The sequence below is a fragment of the Drosophila serrata genome, unplaced genomic scaffold (genome assembly GCF_035046125.1).
Source record: "Drosophila serrata isolate PLE 108 unplaced genomic scaffold, ASM3504612v1 contig_378, whole genome shotgun sequence".
NCBI classification, from domain to species: domain Eukaryota; kingdom Metazoa; phylum Arthropoda; class Insecta; order Diptera; family Drosophilidae; genus Drosophila; species Drosophila serrata.
The window spans coordinates 362,160-383,793 of NW_028257276.1; the positions used below are offsets into that span (position 1 = coordinate 362,160).

Below are 21,634 nucleotides of genomic sequence, written 5' to 3' on the forward strand. Positions count from 1 at the left end.
TTCAAGTTCATCTCTTCTAAGATCCGTTACTTAGGACTTTGAAATTAATGGCCGCCCTTTGTTTACATCTGATTAGACCAATCAGAGATGATCTTCACGTTCCCATCTTTTAAGAACCGTTACTTTGGAGCATTTGCATCAGCGGGTTAGCTGCTTGCTGAATGTTCTGTTTGCCTGGTGCATAAAGTCAAGTATTTAAGAAATTCGTATGGCGAATTCGCTAAATTGGATTTGTTGTTTGTTGTTGGATTTGTTATTTCACAAAGTTAAGCAGAATATTATGTGGAAATTAATTGTTTGGCATGTTTTATTCTTTATTAATTAAGATTTTGATTGCCTGTTGCCGGTTGTTGTTGAAATAAGCCCTTCACTGTGCCGCAACTTGACTGAAAGTATAGTACCCTGCAAGGATATTTAACAACAAGTCCTTATCAAAAAACTACCAAAAATGTTGTTTCCTGCTGCATGGCCAAAAGATTCACAGTTTGGACCTGAGGTTCGTTTCCAGGTCGAGCTTCGAGGCTGAGGTTGAGTCAAGTAAGTTTGGGCTGGACGGGAAGGGAGTCCCAGGTCCACTACGACACTCTGGAGAGAAGTGCGGAATGAAAAATCGACTTGCAATTAGCAAACATGAAACATCCTCTGCCGGAGGGGGGCGGGGGCCATGTGTACAGACACATCCTGACTCTTCTGTGTTTGCGTGTGTGTCTGGAGCTGCAGGAGCTGGCAGCGTTGTCAGCATGGTTAATAAGTTACTTTCTAGATACTTTATTACTTCCTTGGTGGTGAGCGACAGCTGTGCGGGGGCAGGTGGTGGGGGAGCGGTGTGGCGGCACAAAGGGTTGCTACCCCTTTCACCAGTCCCCATTCCCCAGTCCCCAGTCCCCAGTCCCCAGTCCCCAGTCCCCAGCTCCTGGCGCGTTCTCTGTCTGTGCGTGAGTGTGTGCAGTTTTTTAATTTATGCGATTTTTGACTGCCGTCGTCCTCAGCGCACGCATACGTGGTACAAAGGGGGTGGGAAAAAGGATAAAGAATAAAGGCTTTGGACCCAGTGACAGTGGCTGGCACAGTCGCAACGCTCTAGCTCATTACCCTAAAGAATGTATTAATTTAAAATAAAAGTAGAAATAAGTTTGTAATTGTGGAAGAGTCCTTAAGTTTACGTTAAAAAGAATAAATAAATAAAATAAATTAAATAACGTGGATCACATTAAATTAATTATATTTATTTCTTACATCTAAGTCCACTGTATTTCTTTTATTTATTTATTACAGATAATTTATTAGCTCGAGTGTGTGCCAGTTAATAGATTCGCTAAAAAGTATAGCATACCATTGTGGGCAACTAGCAGGAGCGTAAGGATCTCTCCTCTGATACCTTCTTTGATGAACATGTTGTGTGCTGATCAAACATTTCCATTTAAGATCATTTAGGCCTCCTTTTATCCAACTCCTTTTTATTTAAAACAATCACATTTGTACATTTGCATGCATTTTGGGCCACAGATTTGATCAAATGAAAGTAAACGGCATCATTTGAATCGAAATCACTGTCATTTCCATCCATTTGAGACCACTGTGCAAGTGAACGCTTTTCGCTTCTCCCAAAATCTGTGCAATAGTTTCCACATTGCACGTTATCAGGGCGGTTAAGGGGGCTAGACAAGCGCCCCCTTTGAGTTTTTCCTTATTTATGCAAATGAAATCAATGCTCGTTGACGTATGCCCTTGTGTGTGTGCGTGTGTGTGTGGCTGTGATTGCGCCAAAAGAATAGAATTTTTCATTTTAAATTACATGCCAGCACGCAGGCAGGACGAACTTTTGTTCGTTTGTTTTTGAAGAAGTTTCCGTCGAGGACCGAGAACCGAATAGAACTCAAACTCAGTGCGAGAAGCAAGCCAAAAGCTCTCCCGAACCACATTAAAGGTAACTATGCAAATATTTTTGCGGCTCACACGGGCAAACACAAACCGAAACCCGAAAACCGAACACCGAAAACCGGACCCGGCAACCCTTTCACCTCCAGTACTGGCATTTTTTTTCTTCTCTTGCGAGTCCTTGGAGGTGGCAACCAAAAATATTCCATGTTGGTCAATCGCAAAACTACGAAAAATTCCCCAGAAAGTCCCCCCAGCCAGCGTTTTCCGGCTTGCTTCTAATTGTGTTTTGGTAGCCGTAGTTTTTCCGGCAATCACTTAGCCGGGGATCCCCCTGCACCTGACCACCACAATCCTCCAGAGCTAAAGAGCTATGTGCGGAATGTCTAATGAAGCCACATAAATCAAGTGGCGGAGCAGGTCGAAGGGCCGCCGATCGTCCTCGGAGAGAGAGAGGTCAGGGCCAGTGGCTAATTGAAATTAAAAACGCTGCCAAGAAATTGCTGGACATTATTCATTTGATTTTCCCGAGTGTTGGTGAGCCATTGATTTATGCTAATGTTTGTAAATGCTTAAAAAAATTGGGAAATGAAACAACAAAAAAGAAAAGGGGAAAGTGGAAAGTGGAAAATACTGCAAGCAAAGCTAGCACATTTTACTACAAATACAACTATAAACTATAACTGTATATATAACAATAAATATAAATGAAATGTAAATGTTAACAAACCATCTGAATAACTCCAGAGCGGATATGGTCTTTGCCAATTCAAATTAAATGCATTAAAAAGTCGTATTCGAAATGTTATTATGTATATCCTTTATTTGGTATTCGAATTATTTAATTCTTGTAATATTAAAAAAAAAGACAATGATCACATAAAATATTTTTGTTCGCTTGTAAATTACAGAATTGTTTTCTTGTTTTACAATACAATGTTATGTTATATTATATTATATATATGCTATTATTTTAAGTTTATATTATTTGGTTTAGCGTTTAATTAGTTTAACCATCTTAGTGTGTTATTTACCTCATTTCGAACAATGATCTCTGCTTGTTGTATTTTATTCTTGGTTTTTGCCTCCCAGTTTTCTTCGATTTAGTTTTTCTTTTATATTTTCGTTAAAATTCGTCTAAATTACCCTTTTTCAGGGGCTCTTGCTTTGCTCTTGCTCTTTCTTCTTCCTCTTTCTCTTTGCTTTATTAAGTTATAATTAAGTTTAAGATTAGACGTATGACAATACAAAAAAAAAAAAAAAAACACACACACACACATATGTGACTTTGTTGTGGCTCAACTACGTTATTATTATATTTTTTTATTTACTTAAGCTTACACAATAACTATTATTTGTATAGTTAATTATTATAAATATTATTATATTCCTTTTGGTTTAATGTATTGCACTGAATTTTAATCTATTCTTCGGTTTCCTTCGGTAAATGCCCCGATCTCGTCGTCGTTACTGGGTATATATATAACATTAAAACTTACGATCCTACAGAGAGAAGCATATAAGAACATATACACCACAACTTCTGATATATGCCTATTAATAGGTATGTCCCCGTTTGAGTTTTCCTCACTCCGATTAGTCCGGCACTCCACCGATATTCAACTGATATATTACCATATTTTCAGACACAAAAAACAAAAAAAATTTAGGATCCACTTAGATTAGTACTGATTATATTTCCCATTTATTATTATGTATTTTCTTTTTCCACATTTTTGGTGTTCGACTTTGCCACTAAACTAAACTTAGCCTGCGGGGTCCTTGGAGCGGGGTCTCTTCTTCCTGGGGAGTACTTCGGAACACCCTTTGTTGCAAAAAATTGACCAGACATTAACACCAAACAAATGCCCTACACTCAAACATCTAATTAGTTTCCACTCTATTCCTATATATATATATATTGTTTATATATATCTTTATAGTTAATAACTTCTAGTTTAGTATTTGATACAGATAAAAAAAAAGTGTTTGCAATTTATAATCCAATTTCGATTCTTCCTCTCCTTTTTTTATACACGACGAAAGCGTCTAGGATCTAGGATGTGTGTGTGTAGTTCTAGCACTATGTCGGGGACACTGCAGTATCCCCACCAACTACATATGTATGACTACTTACTGGGTACATCTGCCGGATGCTGGGACGCATCCTTGCTATAGGTATAGTCTATATAGCTATCTGTCTCAGAAGTGGGGAACCCCTTCCCGCTCCCCATATACATAAGTATTTACATGCGTCGTGGCCCTGGACGGGTTGTGGCTCTATTTGGGGTTCGGACGACACCAGGAGAGCTCCTCCTGCTGCTCCTGCTGCTGCTTGGGGGCTTTTGATTAGTTCGAGTTGCCTCATTAGATGGGTGTCGGCATCAGTTTGCCATAGTCCTGGTGCATGCTGGGCTTCACCGAGTTGTACACGGGCCGCTCTGCGTCCTCGGGCAGGGCGTACACATCCGGGGGCACGCACAGCGACTGCAGCTTCGAGATGTACGAGTCGAAGTGCTCGTGCGGATGCGGATGCGGATGGGAGTGCGAATGGGCATAGGTCACGGGATGGTGAACGGTGTACGGATGGTGGTGATGATGATGATGCGGCGGCGGAGGTGCCACAGGTGGCACAGGCGGCGTGGCCACCGATGACGGTCCAGATGCGAGACCATTGCCTGTGGCGGTGCCCTGGTGACCGTACATGCCGCTGTTGCCTCCACCCGACGATGCAGATGGTGGCGGCGGGGGCGGCGGCAGCAATGGGGAGTAGGCCGTGGCAATCTCGGTGCTTCCCACCAAGGATCCGCCTCCTCCTGCTCCCAGCTGGCCACCACACACGCCGTCCGAGGGCGGTGGTGGCGGCGGCGGCAGACGCACATGCTCCAGCAGCGTAATCACATTGTTGCGCAAGCTCTCGTAGTAGTTGTTCAGGTTGGCATTGGCCGGTGCTCCTCCCCCAGTGTCCATGGGGGGATTCGAGTTGCTGCCCCCTGAGCTGGGCGCCAGGTTACTGATCGGATGGCCCACCAGATCGTTGTTGGCCGAGCTGGAGCCGCCGCCGTTCCCGCTGTTCACCACGTTGGCTGTGCCGCTGGTGGAGCTGACACTGGCGAATGGCGATTGACCGCTGGGCGAGGCCAAGGAGGTCACCGAGGAGCGTTGCTGCTGTTGCTGCTGTTGCTGCTGCTGCTGTTGCTGCTGTTGCTGCTGCTGCTGGTGGCCGATCAGTGGAGAAGCCTCCTGGAAGGAGCAGAGGATTGGTTAGCGATAGTCACGGCACGGACGCCGAGGCCAGGGGCTGGATGGGGGACAGACGCTGGTCACGAATGGGAATTGAATTCCAGAACCTACCCCGAAATGGGATTAATATGAAAATCAAATATATAAATAATATGTATCTGAGCACACACATATGTGTACATGGAAATTCCAATAAGAAAGCAGCAAGACAAAAAAATATAAATAAATAAGGACCAAAGTGATGGGGGGGTTGCCCTATTTTTGGGGGTTGGGAGTCTTCTCCGTGCAAAAAATCCAAAAAAAAAGGAAGAGAGACGAAGTGAAGCCAACGAAGCCACACGAACACGAGCGAAAGCTGGCCCCTGTATATATTTTTTATTTCGGAGTGGAGTTCCTGCAGGAGCGCAGGAGCACAGGAACGGAGGAACGGGGGACGAGGAACAAAGGTTAAAGGCTGCGCCCGAGCAGCGACGCTACGTAGCACACTTTTTCTTTAGCCGACTTTCCCCCCGAAAAGCGTTTTTAGGAGCAAATCGAATCGAGTCCTGCGATTTGTTGGCGCCTCGTCCTCGTCCTCTTCGTCATTGTCGCCTGCGCATGACCAGCACCCACACACACACACACACACACACACACACATACACATAGAAGGCACACACGCACACTAGGGACACACGCGTGTTTAGGGGTGTGTGCCGCCGCTGCTGCCACACCTCCTGCCACATCCTGCCGCATCCTGATTCGCTGCCCCGATGCAGCAAAGATGCAACGCCAGCGATTGGTCGAAACGGAGAGAAGCGCTCGAGAGTGAAGAGTGGAGGCGTTGCATTCCGGGTGGTTGCGTGGACTCCAAATGGAGCCACCGTCATCGTCATCGCCAAAAAGCCGGCTTAATTTCCATATGTAAATAAATATCTATGTATAAATTTATATGCTGCAGCTTAGGTTCAAGACGTCTGATAAAACTTTTTCCCTAAGTTCACCACACTTTGCTTAACTTGAGTTTGTTGTTTCATTGTTTTTTAGAGACGTCCTTGAAAAACACAAGGCAGGGAAACTCGCTCAGGTGACGACGACCGACTCGGGGAAAACAAAACTTAAGGGAAACTCTCGCTCGCTCGGGCCAAGAAAGAAAACTCCACTCAAAGTCTCGTTTGAGTTGAAAGTTGGGTTTGCAAAAACAAATAAATAGAGCATGAGGCGGGGTAAGTACAGTTGGTGGCAAAACTTGGCAGTGTGACCAGCCTAAGCAGTCTGACCAGCGTCTGCAAAGTTCGGGCTTAAGAAGGTCTGGTGTGTGCTTGTGTTTCTCTCATAATTTGTTGCCTTTCAACGAACCTGAGCCTACGTACCCGATCGCTGGTGCTCAGCTGCGACTCCATGGCGTTGATGTCCGACTTGAGGCGCATCATCTGCGACTCCACGCGCGCGTTCTCCCTCTGCAGCTCGGAGATTTCGGCCTCCAGTGTGTTGAGATCATCGCTACCAGTCGCCCCCGAGGAGGGACCACCGCCACCGCCGCTGCCATTACCTCCTGAGGCACTCTTCTCGCCGCTGTTGCTCCCGTTGCTATTGGTATGGTGGGGATTACCATTGTTGTTGTTGTTGCTGCCGCTGCTGCTGCTGCTGCTGCTCACTCCAAGGCCGCCAACGCCGACTCCGACGCCTAGACCCAGGCCCACGCTGCCGCCCATGACGATGTCCATGCCGCTGGCGCCTGTTCGAGGTGGGTGGAAGTAGGAGGAGGAGGTACGGGTGAGAGAGATTCGTTAGTGGATGCTTGCACCTGTCTACCGATCTAGGATATCATTATTATTTTTTATTTGTCTTTTCTCTTCGTGGCATCTGGTCTGGCCTTCCACGGTTTGTCAATGTGCGCGTGTGCTAGCAACTTGATTGTTGATGTGTAAATTTACAATAATTGTAGCCCAAAGAAGTCGCCTTGAGTGGAGCACAGGAGGCAATTGAATCACAGTCAAATTGTTAGCATTGAAAGGGACTTCTCAACACTGGCAGACTTCGTCCTTCAAGGGGGACTTGGGCCACACTTATTGTGACTTTCGGGGGGAACCCCCAGTGTGCCTGGGTGCAGTGATCGTCAGAGTGGCTCGAGATGGTGTTTGGTGTTTTCTTTTAGTTCAGTTGAATCTTTGGGGCTTACCTTGGATCGACACACAGCTATATGTTGTATGTACAGTCTGTATATATTTTGGATTCTCTGATTTGAGGTGTGTGAGAGAGAGGTCTTTGCTGTCTTTCGGTGTTGTATATTTTTAGCTTTTTTCGGTTTGGATTCTGTTCTGTACTTGGTTTAGTTTTGGTTTAGTTCATTTCTGCCTTTACTCGCATTTATTTTTGCTTGCTGGTTGTGGTTTCAGTTTCGGACTCTGTTTCAGTGGTTATGGTTTTCTATTTACAGTAGATACTCGGCACCGATACAAAACGTTGCGTAATCTAAAAGAAAACGCCAACGAAAAATCGACATGAAACGAAACGAAAAAGCAGAAGTAGAACACAGAATTAAAATGAGAATTTTTAAACTAGGATTTGAATTTAATAGTTTTGAATGTTTTCTTTCTCTTTTGATCAGCATTTGCATGGATTGCTCGTGATCGTTCTTGTTATGTACCGGGTTTATCATTCGAAAAAGGATCATTGAGTTGGGGTTTGTGGTCAATGGTTTGGGGGGTTGGGGTTCGGGGTTGTTTGGTGGTGTTTTCTTGGTGGAGGTTGACTGGTTTACAGAAGGTTGGAGTTGGATAAGCCCGTGTCCGTTTTCAATTTTGAATTTTCATTTTTTACTTCAACGTTTAGTTTCAACGTAAAATGACTAGTTCTAGTTCTTCAAAAATTTGTTGTGTTGCATTTTCCGAAACCAAAACCAAAAATTAAGGTCTTTAATTAAGTTCTTCATTGCTGAATATATATATATATATAATTTCTTCTGTTTCTTTCTATTTTTCGTTTGACTTTAGCACACGCACACAAAATTCCAACCGAAAATGTTCAAGACAAGAAGAGAGCAACACAACAGAGAAGAATACATAGGTCTAGTTTCCGGATCAAATCGGATGGAGATTCTGAAGGCTTGTTCGACTTTTTCGACTCTACATTTTCCGACATCTTCTTTGTGTGTGTTGCTAACTTGATGACAACGCCATTATGCCCCAACCCCCCGCCAAATTAGTAGGGGGGTGGTATATAGTGGCCTTGGGCCCAGTTCATAACAGAAAAATACACGCAAGAGAGAGAGAGAGCTAGAGATACAGAGAGAGAGAGCGAGGGAAAGGCTGTAAGGATTGAAGATCCCATCACTCACCTGTATAACCTTTGGGATACACCATGGTGACCTCATCGAACTTGGGCTTCTTGATGCCCTGACTGCCCACCGTGGTGCAGGCTAAAAAATACATGAATACAGAAAATTAGATTCAATTTATATATATTTTCTACAAATTAAATTATTGCTTTTTGTAGCTTATACTTTTACTTACCATCGAACTTCATGGCCGTGGCAGCTGCTACTGCAGCCTTGTGCTGCTCTACAGTGCCGCCGGCTTCCAGGACCCTCATCTTGTTCCTATTGGCAATGGGACAGCCCGAGGCGCTGCAGGGATGCGAGATCCGGAATACGGAATATAGAATACCGAACACAGAATGCACTCCATCCTCCAAAACTCACCTTCTGTGGGAGAGGAACTTGCCAGTGGAATGACCAGAGCCATCGCAGCCCGGTATGGGACAGCGCAACGGCTCCGAGTCCTGGCCATCGCGCGGCTTGCTCTTGGGCTTGTTGGCCCTCGGGCAGCCGGAGAGGCTGCGGTGCGAGGAGTAGTTCCCGGTGACATGGCCAGAGCCGTCGCAGCCGGGCGTTGGGCACTTCAGCTCCTGCGAGTGCGATTGCAGATGGTTGCGGTCCGAGCGAGAGCAGCCCGTCAAGCTGAAGATGAAGAAGGTCCTTGGATTAGCGATTGAAGTGAGATCCCGGTCCCCGGTCCCAGAGCTCAGAGCCCAGAGTGGTCGTGGCCAGATAAGAGAATCGCGTGCGTGTGCGTGTCTGTCTAAGGCTAAGACTCTTGAAACTTTTGGCTTTAAATTTGAGTTTAATCACGAAGTGGTGAGTGGTTTGGTGTGTGGGCCAGTTTTATGACCGCCCTGCGACCACATTCGGCCGTAATCATAAATATTAAAGTCACTGTCCCACCTAGACCGAGGATTAAACGTCGCAGGCTGGAACAACCCAATGGGAGCTCGTAAAATAGAAGGGATTTGAGGTATTGCAAGTAATGTTGTATAGCTGCCTCAGTCTTAATTATTTCTAGAGTTTAGTCCCATTTGAGTTTCCGTTTCAGCTTCAAGTTTATACAGAACATGAGGCAACAGTTCATTCAGGTGATGCTCTGCTCTTCCCGTGACAGAGATGGATCGAACAAAACGGGATGAAGATGGAGGTGGAGATGGAGGCGGAGGTGGAGGTGGAGAGCTCGGGCATAGATGGATGGACACTTTGTCCGATTATTATTTGATCCATTAACTCAACAAACACTCACAGGGAACTTCACCCGAGGAGAGGGAAGGAGGAGCAGTTGGACTTACCCGTCCTTGGTCTTGTCGTGCTGCGGTATGTGCTGTGGCGGTGGCATCGAGTAGCAGGTGGCCGGACTGGGCGAGTAGCCGCCGGAAACGGGCGTGGGATAGCCTCCGGGACCGACGGCCGTTGCATACGGATTGCTGCACTGATAGGCGGCTGGGCCGTAGCCATGGTAGCCCGCCGGCGGGTAGTCCGATTGCACCACCATCCCGTAACCAGGATGCGGTGAGTAGCCTGCAAGGAGGTAATCAAAGGGGGTTGATAAAGCTTTGTTGGCTATCGATCGCACAGAAACACATGCAAACAAGATATTGAGACACCACACTAACCACTAGGATCCCGATACGTCTCGATATAGTGAGAACCACCGCTATCCGGCGTGGACTCCCGACTGTAGGGTCGCGGACCGGTGATGTGGCCCACCAGGCCGAAGCCCAAGGGACGCGGCGGCCCGCTAAAGTCCACCGGCTCCATTTGCGGCGATCGGGGCGGACCACCGTTGCCTGGTCCCAGCGGTCCTGTCGCTCCACCTCCGAAACCCTGGGCATGGCCCACGCCCACGCCGACCACCAGACCGTCGGCGCCGTACTGTGGACTCGTAATAATGCTGTGAAGAGAGAAGAGAGGGAGAGGTTATTACTATAAGATCATATATTTTTTGGCGACTACTGAGGAGTCAAGTGGAATCACAGAGCCCTGGGATAATAACCCATATCATGTACACCGTGAGACGTTGGACACCTCTAGTGATAACTCTAATGATAATTATTACAGATTTGTAGAGTGCTCACCTGTGTGGCAGTCGGGTGACGCTGAGGTCCAGCGTCTGCCCCTGTGGACTCGGCACCTGGGGACTGGCTATGTTCGGACTGGCGCCCGGCTGTGGACTGCCGTTGCCCATCCGCTGGGCGGAGTACTGGTTGTGCGAGGCTGGCGAGTTGAAACCATGCGGACTGCTGCTTGTCACCGAGGTGGATCCGCTCAAGTCCACCGCCGGCACTCCGCTGGCGCCGCCGCCCACATTTGGAGCCGGCGAAGAGCTCTGTTTGCCGTGCTGCTGCTGCTGCTGTTGGTGATGTTGCTGCTGCTGCTGCTGTTGTTGCTGCTGCTGCTGCTGTTGTTGCTGCTGCTGCTGCTGCTGCTGTTGTTGATTTTGATTCTGATAGGCAGCTGCTGCAGCGGCTGCCTGGGCGGCTGCCATTTTCACGGATAGATTTATGGCCGAGAAGCCCGGCGGCAGGGGACCCATGGTGGGGTCATAGTGATACATGGGCCGCGGATACAGCGGCTGGCCTCCATTGGCGGCCAGCTCCTCGTGCTCCGCCTTGGCCAGCATCAGCTGCTGCTCCTGCAAGTACTTCTGCTGCTGGGCCTGCATCTCGTCGGTGGTCTGCGGCAGGTAATGATAGGCTGCTGCCGCCGCCGCCGAGGCACCCACCGCCGCCGATGTGACCGCCGCTGCCGTCGTAGATGCCGTGGAGCGCTGGCCATTTGTTGGACAACAGACGCCGCCGCCGCTGGAGTCGTAACGCTCGAAACCCGCTCCGCTGGCGGCGGCCACAGAAACCGCGTCCACAGCGAAGGCTGCTGGGGAGCCGCTAAGCGGATGTCCTGGATGTCCCGGATGTCCTGGATGACCGGGATGACTGGGATGCCCGGGATGGCCGGGGTGGCCGGGATGACCCGGATGCGGCTCATATGCGCTTCTCGCCGTGCCCGGCGACAGGTCGCTGGAGACTCCATTGGCCACCAGCAGCTCGTGGCTCTGGGCATACCGCATCTCCGCGTACTGACGCTCCTCCGCCTGCTGCTGCTGCTGCTGCTGCTGCTGCTGTTGCTGCTGCTGGTGGTGTTCCGAGTGGTAGCTGGCCGTGGGATCCGGCACATCGTTCCCTTCTATGAAGGGTCCTCGCTGCTGGTGGAGCGTGTGTTGCTGCTGCTGCTGATGATGTTGCTGCTGGTGGGGATTGAGATGTGGGGGACTCTGCAGACCCACAAAGCGACTCAAATGCGGAGCATGCAGGTTACCGTTCTCATTGCCATTCGTGGATGCCCCACTCCCGCCGCCGCCAGAGCCCGATCCGCCGGAGCGCGGTGCTTGGGAGGCGGACGTGGCCGAGGAGGAGGCGGCGGTGGCAACCGAAGGAGCGGGCGCTGCCGCATCGCTGGATAGGTACGAGTGCATGGGGCTTTTGTTGTATTCCGACTTGATGCTGGCCACGGGACTGTACTCCGATTTGATAATCGGCATCGTTGCACCTCCGCCGCTTAGTTTGGCGCTGGAGCCACTGCTGGCACCACCATTCGGACCACTGCCACTGCCACTACTACTACTACTGCTGCTGTTGTTGTTGCTGTTGCCGTTGCTGTTGCTGAGATAGTGGCTCGAGGCGATCTTGAGCTTGTCCAGCGGGTGCAGCTCCTTCTCATGCTTGTCCAGCTCGGCTAAAGGGTGCGAAATAGAGCAGAGCGAGACATGGAGCGATAGAAAGAGATCAGACAGTGGAAAGGGAAAGAGTGAGAGAGAGAGACAAAAAGAGAGAGAGAGATGGAGAGTATTCGGTGTGGGGAGGTCGAAAGCAGAGAAGGAGAGGTATGAGTCAAACCATTAAAGTTCATTTGAAGTTCAATCAAACAACCTTCAAGCGTTCGTCAAGCATTCATTAGCAATTCATTCACAGGTCAACAGTCATTCGTGAATCGTCCCTCATCACACATCACTTACCACACAGAGTCTAGTTCCTTGGGTATAGCAACTACGCTCTTTCAGTCGATAGTGGGATGAATGTATTCACGACTCATGAGGTTCAGTATTCAGACCTCTTCTGTGATCAGTTTGATGGTTCTATCTGATTGGGAAATCTTCTAGTTCTAGCACATACATTTCACACACACTCACACAGTCTGACACACAGTTCAAAATGTTTTGGTTAGCTTAAAGGGTTAATTAAGTTCGACTTCGGTATGGATTGCATTGGGGCTGGAGGTTGATTTGTTTCACCTGCTGTTGCTGCTAGTGTCACTAGCGACGCTGCTGTGGCTCCCGGACGGCGGCTGGCTCCGCTGGAGCGCCTTACGGCCCGCGGACAGCCGGAGAGGCTGCGGTGCACGCTGCGATGCGGCTGCACGTGGCCACGACCATTGCAGCCCGGCGTTGGGCATTTCAGGATCTGCTCGTGCAGAGCGAGCACTGCGGGATCAATGGTCAAGGATCAGCGGTCAGTGATCAGCGATAATTTGTTGGCACGACTACGACAAACAAGGCATTCCACAATCAAGGGACAGAGACAGAGCTTAAGAGACTTGGAGAATTAGAGACAGAGAGAGAAATAGAGGGGAAAGAGTAGTTGGAGCCTCTACCAGGTAAAGCCACAAAGCACTTTGGAGAATTAGAGAAGGAGGAGAGAGAAAGCTGAAGAGCCAAAAGCTCTCTTTCACACTCTATGGAAAGCAACTTACATGCAAAGAAAGGTCTACGGAGATCTTTAGATTCTTCAGAGCAGAGATCTATAGAGATCTATGATCATGCGAGAGAAGGAGACATTTGACAGAGAAAGTTAGGTCTTAAGATATACTTCTACGAGCTACAACTACGCAATACACCACCTTATAGAAAGATTACACGAAAGATGTGTCACAGATGAAGAAGGCAGGCTAAAAGAGACCAGAAACTAAAAAGTAAATCTTAAATAACAAATAAATATAGAGAGTACTACGGAAAGTTCAGTAGATCCGCGCAAGGAGCTCTATCTTCGAACACATTAAACATTCACACACGCAGGTTAGGACTAGACAGACACAGTCTTCTTTGTGAGAAAAGAAAGCCAGTTGGAAAGAGATAGAGACAGAGAGAAATAGAGACAGAGAATTGAACGTCTACATCATGAGCCACACAAGAGCATGCAATATGGATAACATTTCGGTTTTTCTTTTCTTTATCCAACTTACATTCCGTGGTGACCTTATCCCTCTTCGGACAACCCGACAAACTGTCATAAAATCCCATCGAACGCCAGATCGAAAGTAAATATATTTCATATATGGAAATACACAGAGAGAGAGAGATAGGGAGAAAGTAAGAGAGAGAGAGAGTGAGAGAAGAAAGGGGAATGAGTCACGGAATCTCTTGTTGGACGATGAATGGGTGTACCTGCGATGGTGGGAATACAATCCGGTGACATGTCCTTGGCCCGTGCAATGCGGCGTGGGGCATTTGGCGCCATCTACAATTAACCAATTAACAGTGAAAGGTAAATCCAGGGCGGGCGAGATCGGGCTACATACAATATCCACGTGAGAGAGAGACAGGTTTGGATATTTTCTAATTAATTATATGGCAGAGACAAGTTGACGCTTTACCCCACAGAAGAACCCTTCAGAAAAAAGAAAACTCATAAAAAGAAGGGAAAGCGGAAGCCAAAGCAGAAGCAGCAACAGCAGGCAGCCAGTCAGTCAGTCAGCGAAAGCAACTGGAATTCTTTTACCCTAAATAATTAATTAAAATTTGATGGAAAACAGCTTTGCATTATTTACTTTAAAAGCACACACATGACAGGCAGCAAGAAGGGTTTCCTACCAATACAGACACACGGCTAGCTTCAAAAATCGTGAAAACTCAGTACCAAAAAAGGCCACGCTACGCTATTTCTAAGATAAAATAACCCCAACCTCAGCCTCAGCCTCAGCCTCCGTCTCTGTCTCAACCTTCTCCCCATCGTATGAGATGTCGGGGTTGGTTAATGAAATATTTTTCGAAATATTTACGCCGTGTCGTGTCGGTTTTTGTCTATTACGTGGCCGGGCAAAATGTCAAAAACTGCAGCAGCCAGCCAGCAGGCAGGCAAAAGCACAAGCTGAAGCAAAAGCACGAGCACGAGCAGAAGCAAAGGTAGGCAGCCAAGCCGGGACCAAGGACTCTTCTCTAATTAGAATTTAATTAAAATAAAGGAGAACCAGCAGCAGTGGGAGGGAGGCTGTGCATTAGAAATTCCTCTACAGTTTCAGAAAAACTAAAGCCCAACTAAAAGGATTTAGCATAATAAGCCACATTAGCAGAGAGGCTAAAAAGGCGAAGCCTACGCACAAAAACAATAACACAACGCTAATGACTTATTACCGAGGAGTCTCTAGTCCCGTCTTAAGCCTTTCTCCCTTACCCGTCAACTATTTAAAAAGTCATTCAAATTATATGAATACCAAAAGCCACACACACAGCGACTGTATGCTCGGCGGCATATTAATGCCAAAACATAATGACAAAATAAATATGCGAAAGTGGTTTTCGTGAAGGAAAACGTGCTCATAATGCTTTATATCTAATCAGGCCCCACGCCCCATGCCCCATGCCTTATGCCCCGCCCCAGTCTGTGTGTAGAAATTGTACAGCAAAATTAGTAGATGGCAAAGCTCAAGGCTCAGGCACTCAACCGAAAGATGTCTGTCTGTCCAAGATGAGGACGTACGGGGCACGGTTCGTGGGAGGAGTATATGTGTGGGGCGTAAAGGGTTTACAAGCCATTAGTTGTTGCCTCTGCACTTTTGGAACCCCTCACCGATACTCCAAGCCCGGTAACGACAAAATCGCTTAATGTCTTTTTGCCTGCCTGCAAAGGGGTTTTATTTTTGGAGATACTCTTGAGTCTTCCAAGAGTATTTTTAGGGGTATTTGTAGTGGTATTCGGGGGTATTAGGGTTTGTGCAAATAATAATAATAATAATAATAATGTTGCTTATTACGCAGGCAAATTGAGTGTAGTTACTCTCTCTATTTCTCTTTCTCTCTCTACATCAATCTCTCTTCACATGCACACACAAAAAACACACACAATTGCTGCCTCAATCTTGTTCTTTTTTGTTATTTAAAGGTGGTACAGGCTTAAGGTGTAAGAGGGCTAAGGGGGACTGGGATTAGGACCAGGGACCAGGGACCTTCTTCTCTGTTCTGATTTTGCCAATTGAAGTGGTTAAACTCAATGCAACAAGAAGTCTCACACATCAGCTGATCATGGATCAGTCGAAGCCCAACCAACCAACCAACCAACCAACCAACCAACCCACCAACGAATCAACGAACCTCTTCGAACGCCGCTTTCTATTGTTTCGCACTGTAACACACTGGCGAGGATGGTGTACTGTGTGCTCTGTGATGGTACGTGTCCCGATCTGGTGTTTACATTACTGTTGCCTTCGTGTCACCTTTACAGCACTGCTTCGCGTCGAACCTTCTTATACAACACTGATCTGCGACTGTTAAGCTGTCACTGTAAGTGGCATCACACGAGTCTTTACAACACTTCGATCAGTGTTCACGAATTCCAGCAATATTCACACCAGATCGGTCTTTGTTTCCGGTCACAGTTCACCACCGATCCAGACACACCACACAGAGTCAACGGGGAATCAACAACTTTCTCTCTTTCTGTTCTATGACTTACTATGGGAGCACTTACCGCGATTCTGGCTGCTCGGCGAGTAGCTCAGAGCCGGAGGAGCTGTCAGCGTCGTCGTCGTCGTCGTTGTCGCTGCGGACTGCGGACTGCTGGCGGGTGCTGTGGTGGTCGGTGGCGTGGCCACCAGTGGCACACCGACAACGCCCTCGCGTGCAATGTCCTGCATCACGGACGCCGCCCGGCTGCCGACGCCCGCCGGCTGCAGGATCGTATACTGCTTGCCATCAGGGACCAGGGATCCTGGTCCGTCCTTGGGCCGACTGAGGCCCAGGCCCAAGCTGCCCAGGGGCTGTTGGTGTTGCTGCTGCTGCTGCGACTGCTTCTCGCCCAACTGGCTGGCTATGTCGAAGGCGGAGGCGGAGCGCGACGTGGCCTCCAGTCCAAGTTGCTGCTGCTGTTGGCTAGCAGAGGCGGCAGCGGCGGCGGCATAGCCGTAGTAGGCCAGTCCGGCGGCAGACTCGGCGGGATTGTAGGCGCCGCTGGTGTAATGGGCGTGAACCTGGGCCTGAGCCTGGGCCTGGGCATGGGCGTGGGCGGCGGCCGCATAGTTCCGTTTGATGATATCAATGGGCGGCTTGAAGGCGGACGCCGCCTGAGCGTACACACCATTGGCCTCCTCCAACTCCAGATTATCACCTCCTGCTCCGGCTCCGGCTCCTGCTCCTGCTCCCGACGACTTCTTGCTGCGCTCCATCTGGGCATTGGCGTTGAGGCGCGCCTGGTCGTTCTCCTTCTGTCTGTGGAAACGTGAGAAGATCTGTGAGCTGGGACTGCCGGGATCAAGGGCTTGGTCTTGGTGCTCCTCATACTTTTGCTTCTCCTCAAAGAGGTTCTGGAATGGCGGCGGATTCTCGTCCTGCTCCTGGAGTCGATAGAGATTGCCGCGGGCATCGGGCCAGCTACCGGAGAGGCTCTTCAGTGCCGCCTGCGTCTCGCGGATTAGAGTCTCGTCGTCCTGGTCGGTTTCCGCTGCATTGCTTGCCGCCTTGCCCATCATTGGCGTGGGATTGGGTAACTGCCCCTGGCCCTGTCCCGGACTGGGACTCTCTGGACTGTCGGCAATGTGTCCCTGTTTGCGCTTCTTTTGTGGCAAATTGTTGTTATTGTTGTTGGTGTTGTTGTTATTGTTATTATTATTGTTGTTGTTAGTGTTGTTGTTGTTGAGAGCGGCAGCATTGGTGGTGTCGTCGTCGCGACTGCATCGCTTGCGCCTCTTGATCGCCGTCTCATGGTCGTTGGCGGCGGCATTTCCGTTGCCGTTGCCGTTGCTCTCAGCGAGGGGCGTGTCCTTGGCGAGGGGCCGCTTGGAGAGCGCCATTTTTGGGGTTTAATTCCGGTCTAAGCCAGTTTTGCTGCAGGATCGAAAGGCAAATATACTTTCGGGGCAATACACAACAACAAAAAAAAAAGAAGAAAGCAACACGAGCCACGAGCATCAGCCTTATCAAGGATTTATGTATATATATATATTGAAAAAAAAACATTACAAATATATATATATTGATATTCAAAGTCCAAGCTAGAAACCTAAACAAAATCGAAACCAACATCAGGGCTACACCTGTGCTCTATAAAACCTGACATCACGGATAGTAGTTCTAATATTTAACTTATTGCTGGTTTTTTATTTGTATTTTCATGTATTTAAAAAGATTTTTGCTCTCTTTTTTAGGACCGACCATACTAATTAAAAAATTAAATTACTTAAAAGGGCTTGAAATTAAATTAATTTATGGGAATTGTTTTGATAACTTTTTTAATTTGTATTCATCTAGGTACTTCTTATACATAAATGCTATTAAGTTGAACCTTGTAAATATTTGTATTCCGCTTTGGAATTATGGCAATAATAAATAATTTTAATTTAATTATTTAGAAGTATGTGTTTACCATAATTCTTTCTACACATCTAAACAAAGTCTAGGTTAACGATTTGTTGTCATCACAAAGTTTCTTGATTCCTTGCTTTTTTTATTCAAGTTTTTATGATACCCTAACATAAACCATAAAAACTAACTTGGAAAACACTGACAAAAAAGTGGCAAAGTTTCCGCACTATAATAAAAATCATTTGATTTGAAAACTAAATAAAACTGGAGATATTTTCCACTATATTATTTATAGGACATAGAAGGATCCTAGTAGGGACTGTATGGAACCCATTTTAGACACAATGAACTGCCCCGCTCTTCTTAGAGTCTCATTTTTCCATCATTAATGTTATCATTTTCTTCTCATTTTGTCAATTTAGCGCAAATTCTCAATGGGATTATTCTTGTTGCATTGAATTTTTGTTTAGCTTTTTATACAATATACGTTTGTTATGGTTTTGGATTTCTTTGTTTGTAGATTGTTTTTGCTTTTTTCCTCGGTTCTTATCCCCATTTGTTTGTTATTTTGTCGTCTTGTTGCTTAGAGAGAGGTTCGGTTTAATTTTTGCCTTGCTCTATGGAAGGGACATGGGGCGGGGGGTCTGGGTGAGGAGTATATAGTATATATACAAGATATATATGCTTTCGAGAAGTATTACTTAATTACAAGAGTCAAATACTTAGATGTGAACTTTACCTATTTGGTGGTATATCTTTTCAGTTTCGAGTTTCGACTTTCAAGTTTCGGTTTCGGTTTCGATTTTGTTTTGCTCTCTCTCGGTTTTAATTGCTCACTTTTGATCACTTTTTGTATCACTTGGTATTTCTAGAGATTTTCGGTAATGACATTAATGGCTGCTTGTGGCTTATGCTTGCTTTTATTATTTATATACTGTTATTAATTAGATCACCAACGATCACTAATCAAAAAATCCAACATAAACTAAATGCAAGGTAAAAAAAAATATAAACACAAAAAAAAAAAACACAAAACAAACTCACTTTGCTTTTCGCGACGAAAGTTTTAGGGTTTTATTTGCTTGCTTGTTGGGTTTTTGGGTCTCGGTTATTTCTTGAGGTTGATAACGGGTCGTATACTTGTTATGGAATCGCGGCGCACTTGGCACTTTTCAAAGGGAATTCTTAGTGTGACCTTTTGTTTGGTTTTTGCACTGTTTTGGGTTTTTGCTTTTTACTTTCTTCTTATTTAATGGGTTTACTTTTGGTTTAGCCGCGACGCGGTGTTTCCATCTCCTCTCAAAAAGTTTGCGAAGTTTTTCTTTGTTTTTGTTTTTTTGTGAGCTTTCCGCTTCAGTTTTTGGTTTCTGTTTTCTGTTCCTGGCACGGGCACGGACACTGGTACTGGTACTGGTACTGGTACTGGCACTGGCACTGGTTCTGGCACTGGTTCCTGGGTACTGGGTACTGCGTACTGCGTACTGGGTTCTGGGTACTGGGTACGCTGGGCTCTGTATGTGTGGGATCTCTCAGTAAGTGGCGCCGCAGAGCGAGGCGGCGGTAGAGTCCGGACGTCCAAAACCCGACTGTTCGATGCGTTTGGGGTAATAAAATTTTACATCGTCGTCGTTGCCGTCGCTGCTGCTGCTGACGTCGCGGCCGGCGTCGCTGTCCAAGCGACGCAGACAACGGTAAAAGCCGAACGTCCTTCGGAGATCCGGCGTTCGGCCGCGAGAGCCGAGCTTCAAGAATCGAGCTTGGCTTGAGCTTCGTTTCTGTTTCGTTTCGATTCGTTTCTTTCACTGTTTCGCTTCGCGCCTCCCGCGTTCCACTCGTTTCAATTCGGTTCGACAGGGGGTGGCTGTGTACTGTTCCTTTCCAATCTGTTCCGCCCGACTTTTCGATGTTTCCTTTTTTTTGGTATTGTTGTTGTTTTTTTTCAGCTAGCCTTCGCTTTTCCGACGACTTTCCTGCTTTCCAGGCGGAACGTGCGTGTCTCTACCTGTTCTAAGTTCGCTGCCAACTGACAGTTTTCCAAAGTTGTGTGTGCTGTCGAACTTTCGAATGCACCCGAAAAAATTGACGACGTCGACAGCGACGCCGATGGAGACGGCGGCGTCGATGCCGTTTCTGCCCATTTTTCGGAGTCATTGCTTGCTCGCTCGTTCGCTCCTGCTCTATCCTGTATTCGCCTCTCACTCTGTCACACTCGAACCCGGCCGTAGGACAGTATTACAGTTATGTTCGGCGAGTCGGCGCACTGAAGGTCACATCGTCCTCGCCGCCCCCCGAGGTCAACAGCTAGTCCGAAAAGGACGGCACGGAAAGGGAGCTGGAGAACAACAAAGGGCGGCATTCCTTCATTTTCCTCTGCCGATTTCGGAGATTCACCGGAATTTCTGGGCGACGTCTACAGAGGCAGCAGCGGCGGCGTCGGCAGCGAAGGATTCAAGTGATTTTCGTGATTTTCCTAAAACAGTCCGTCGTCCTCCAACGTCCAGCGTCCGGCGAAGATCGCAAAAATGCCATAGATCCAGCAAATCGAAAAGATTTAACTCAGGAAAACTTTAGACACAAAGGATGAACATCCAGGACTACTATAAAAAAACAGGGACAGGATAAAATAAAACTGCTTTATGCAAAAAGGCTAAAACTAGCTAAAGAAGCCTACGAAATATACAAACTAATATAAATATATAAATACTAAAATCCTAAATAACTAAAAAAATAAGCTTAAACAAATAAAGCGTAAGCACAAGGATCAAAGGATGATTATTTTTAGAAAGATAATTAAAGCTAAAGAATAAAAAGAAGAATTAAAAAAAAACACCAAATGAAACAAAAAAAAACAGGAAAAATGATGAGATAAAAACCCCATTTGAAGCATTAAAGCCGCTGATTCAAAGTGCATCCAGCTGTCAACAATTTCCAGATTCTCGGACCAATCACCGGTTCACCTGGATCACCTGGAAAGCACATCTGGAAAGATGGATTTCCACCGTCCCACAGCTGTGTGTGGGCAAATGCTTTTTGGTCTTTACGCAGTTCAGTGATTAAGATGCTCGACTTATTGTAGAGCCAATTAACAAACGATTAACATGAGTTAAAAGGTTTTAAAGTTAATTGCACTTATTTAACATATGATTTTACGTTCACTTTAAAAATGAAACATTTTGTGCAAAACTAAAATAAATGATTTGCTTTTCAGCAGCGAGACGACTCCTTCACTGTGTTTCGAGCTTCTGACTGAAATTATAATATCATCTTTTGAGTCAATATTTCGATATTTTTCTATGACAATTTATTCTACAAATCACACCTTAAAAAACTCATAACTAAGCTAAAAATGCATTAAATGCAATTCGGAAAGCTGTTCTGTTCTAGTTTTGAATAGGTTAATAAATCTGCATACTCAAATTTTATTTTATTGCTATTTCAATTTTTGTCGATTTTTCAGATTGTTAATGATGTAAAAGCGGCTGAAAAAATATTGAAAAAAATTTTCAAAAATTTGTTTCTCTCATTTATACCTAGAAAGATTCGCCGGTTTATGCTGATCAAGAATATATATGGAATATAGGGTCGGAAATGACTCCTTCACTAAGTTTCGAGCTTTCGACTCAAATTAGAATACCCTTTTTCAG

General features: G+C 46.6%; 1 protein-coding gene across 8 annotated transcripts; it reads right to left on the reverse strand.

Annotated features, from left to right (window-relative positions):
• Window positions 1-2,681: 2,681 nt before the first annotated feature.
• On the reverse strand, window positions 2,682-20,257 carry LOC110183061 (uncharacterized). 8 transcript variants are annotated; one of them, XM_086839871.1, is made up of 14 exons: window positions 19,035-19,578; window positions 18,730-18,858; window positions 16,162-17,513; window positions 13,863-13,935; window positions 13,661-13,701; window positions 12,714-12,902; window positions 10,504-12,157; window positions 10,042-10,319; window positions 9,718-9,946; window positions 8,804-9,061; window positions 8,616-8,728; window positions 8,441-8,521; window positions 6,474-6,838; window positions 2,682-5,121 (listed from the first exon to the last, which is right to left on the reverse strand). In XM_086839871.1, the coding sequence occupies exons 3-14, from the start codon at window positions 17,477-17,479 to the stop codon at window positions 4,246-4,248; spliced, it is 5,475 nt and encodes a 1,824-aa protein (XP_086695997.1). In that variant the 5' UTR covers window positions 17,480-17,513; window positions 18,730-18,858; window positions 19,035-19,578; the 3' UTR covers window positions 2,682-4,245. The 8 variants fall into 8 exon arrangements, with proteins under 8 accessions (XP_086695997.1, XP_086696003.1, XP_086696001.1 ...); XM_086839877.1 differs by lacking the exon at window positions 16,162-17,513 and having other exon boundaries at window positions 18,730-20,015; XM_086839875.1 differs by lacking the exons at window positions 12,714-12,902; window positions 13,661-13,701; window positions 13,863-13,935; window positions 18,730-18,858 and having other exon boundaries at window positions 16,162-16,898; window positions 16,971-17,513.
• Window positions 20,258-21,634: the final 1,377 nt, after the last annotated feature.

What these genes read in the sequence shown, in the direction of transcription:
- LOC110183061 (XM_086839871.1), bottom strand. Translation starts at nt 17,479, where the DNA reads ATGGCGCTCTCCAAGCGGCCCCTCGCCAAGGACACGCCCCTCGCTGAG. An exon ending in GACACTAGCAGCAACAGCAG is followed by an intron (nt 12,158 to 12,713) that starts GTGAAACAAATC and finishes CGCACCCTTTAG; the next exon opens with CCGAGCTGGACAAGCATGAG. An exon ending in CACGACAAGACCAAGGACGG is followed by an intron (nt 9,062 to 9,717) that starts GTAAGTCCAACT and finishes CTTCATCTTCAG; the next exon opens with CTTGACGGGCTGCTCTCGCT.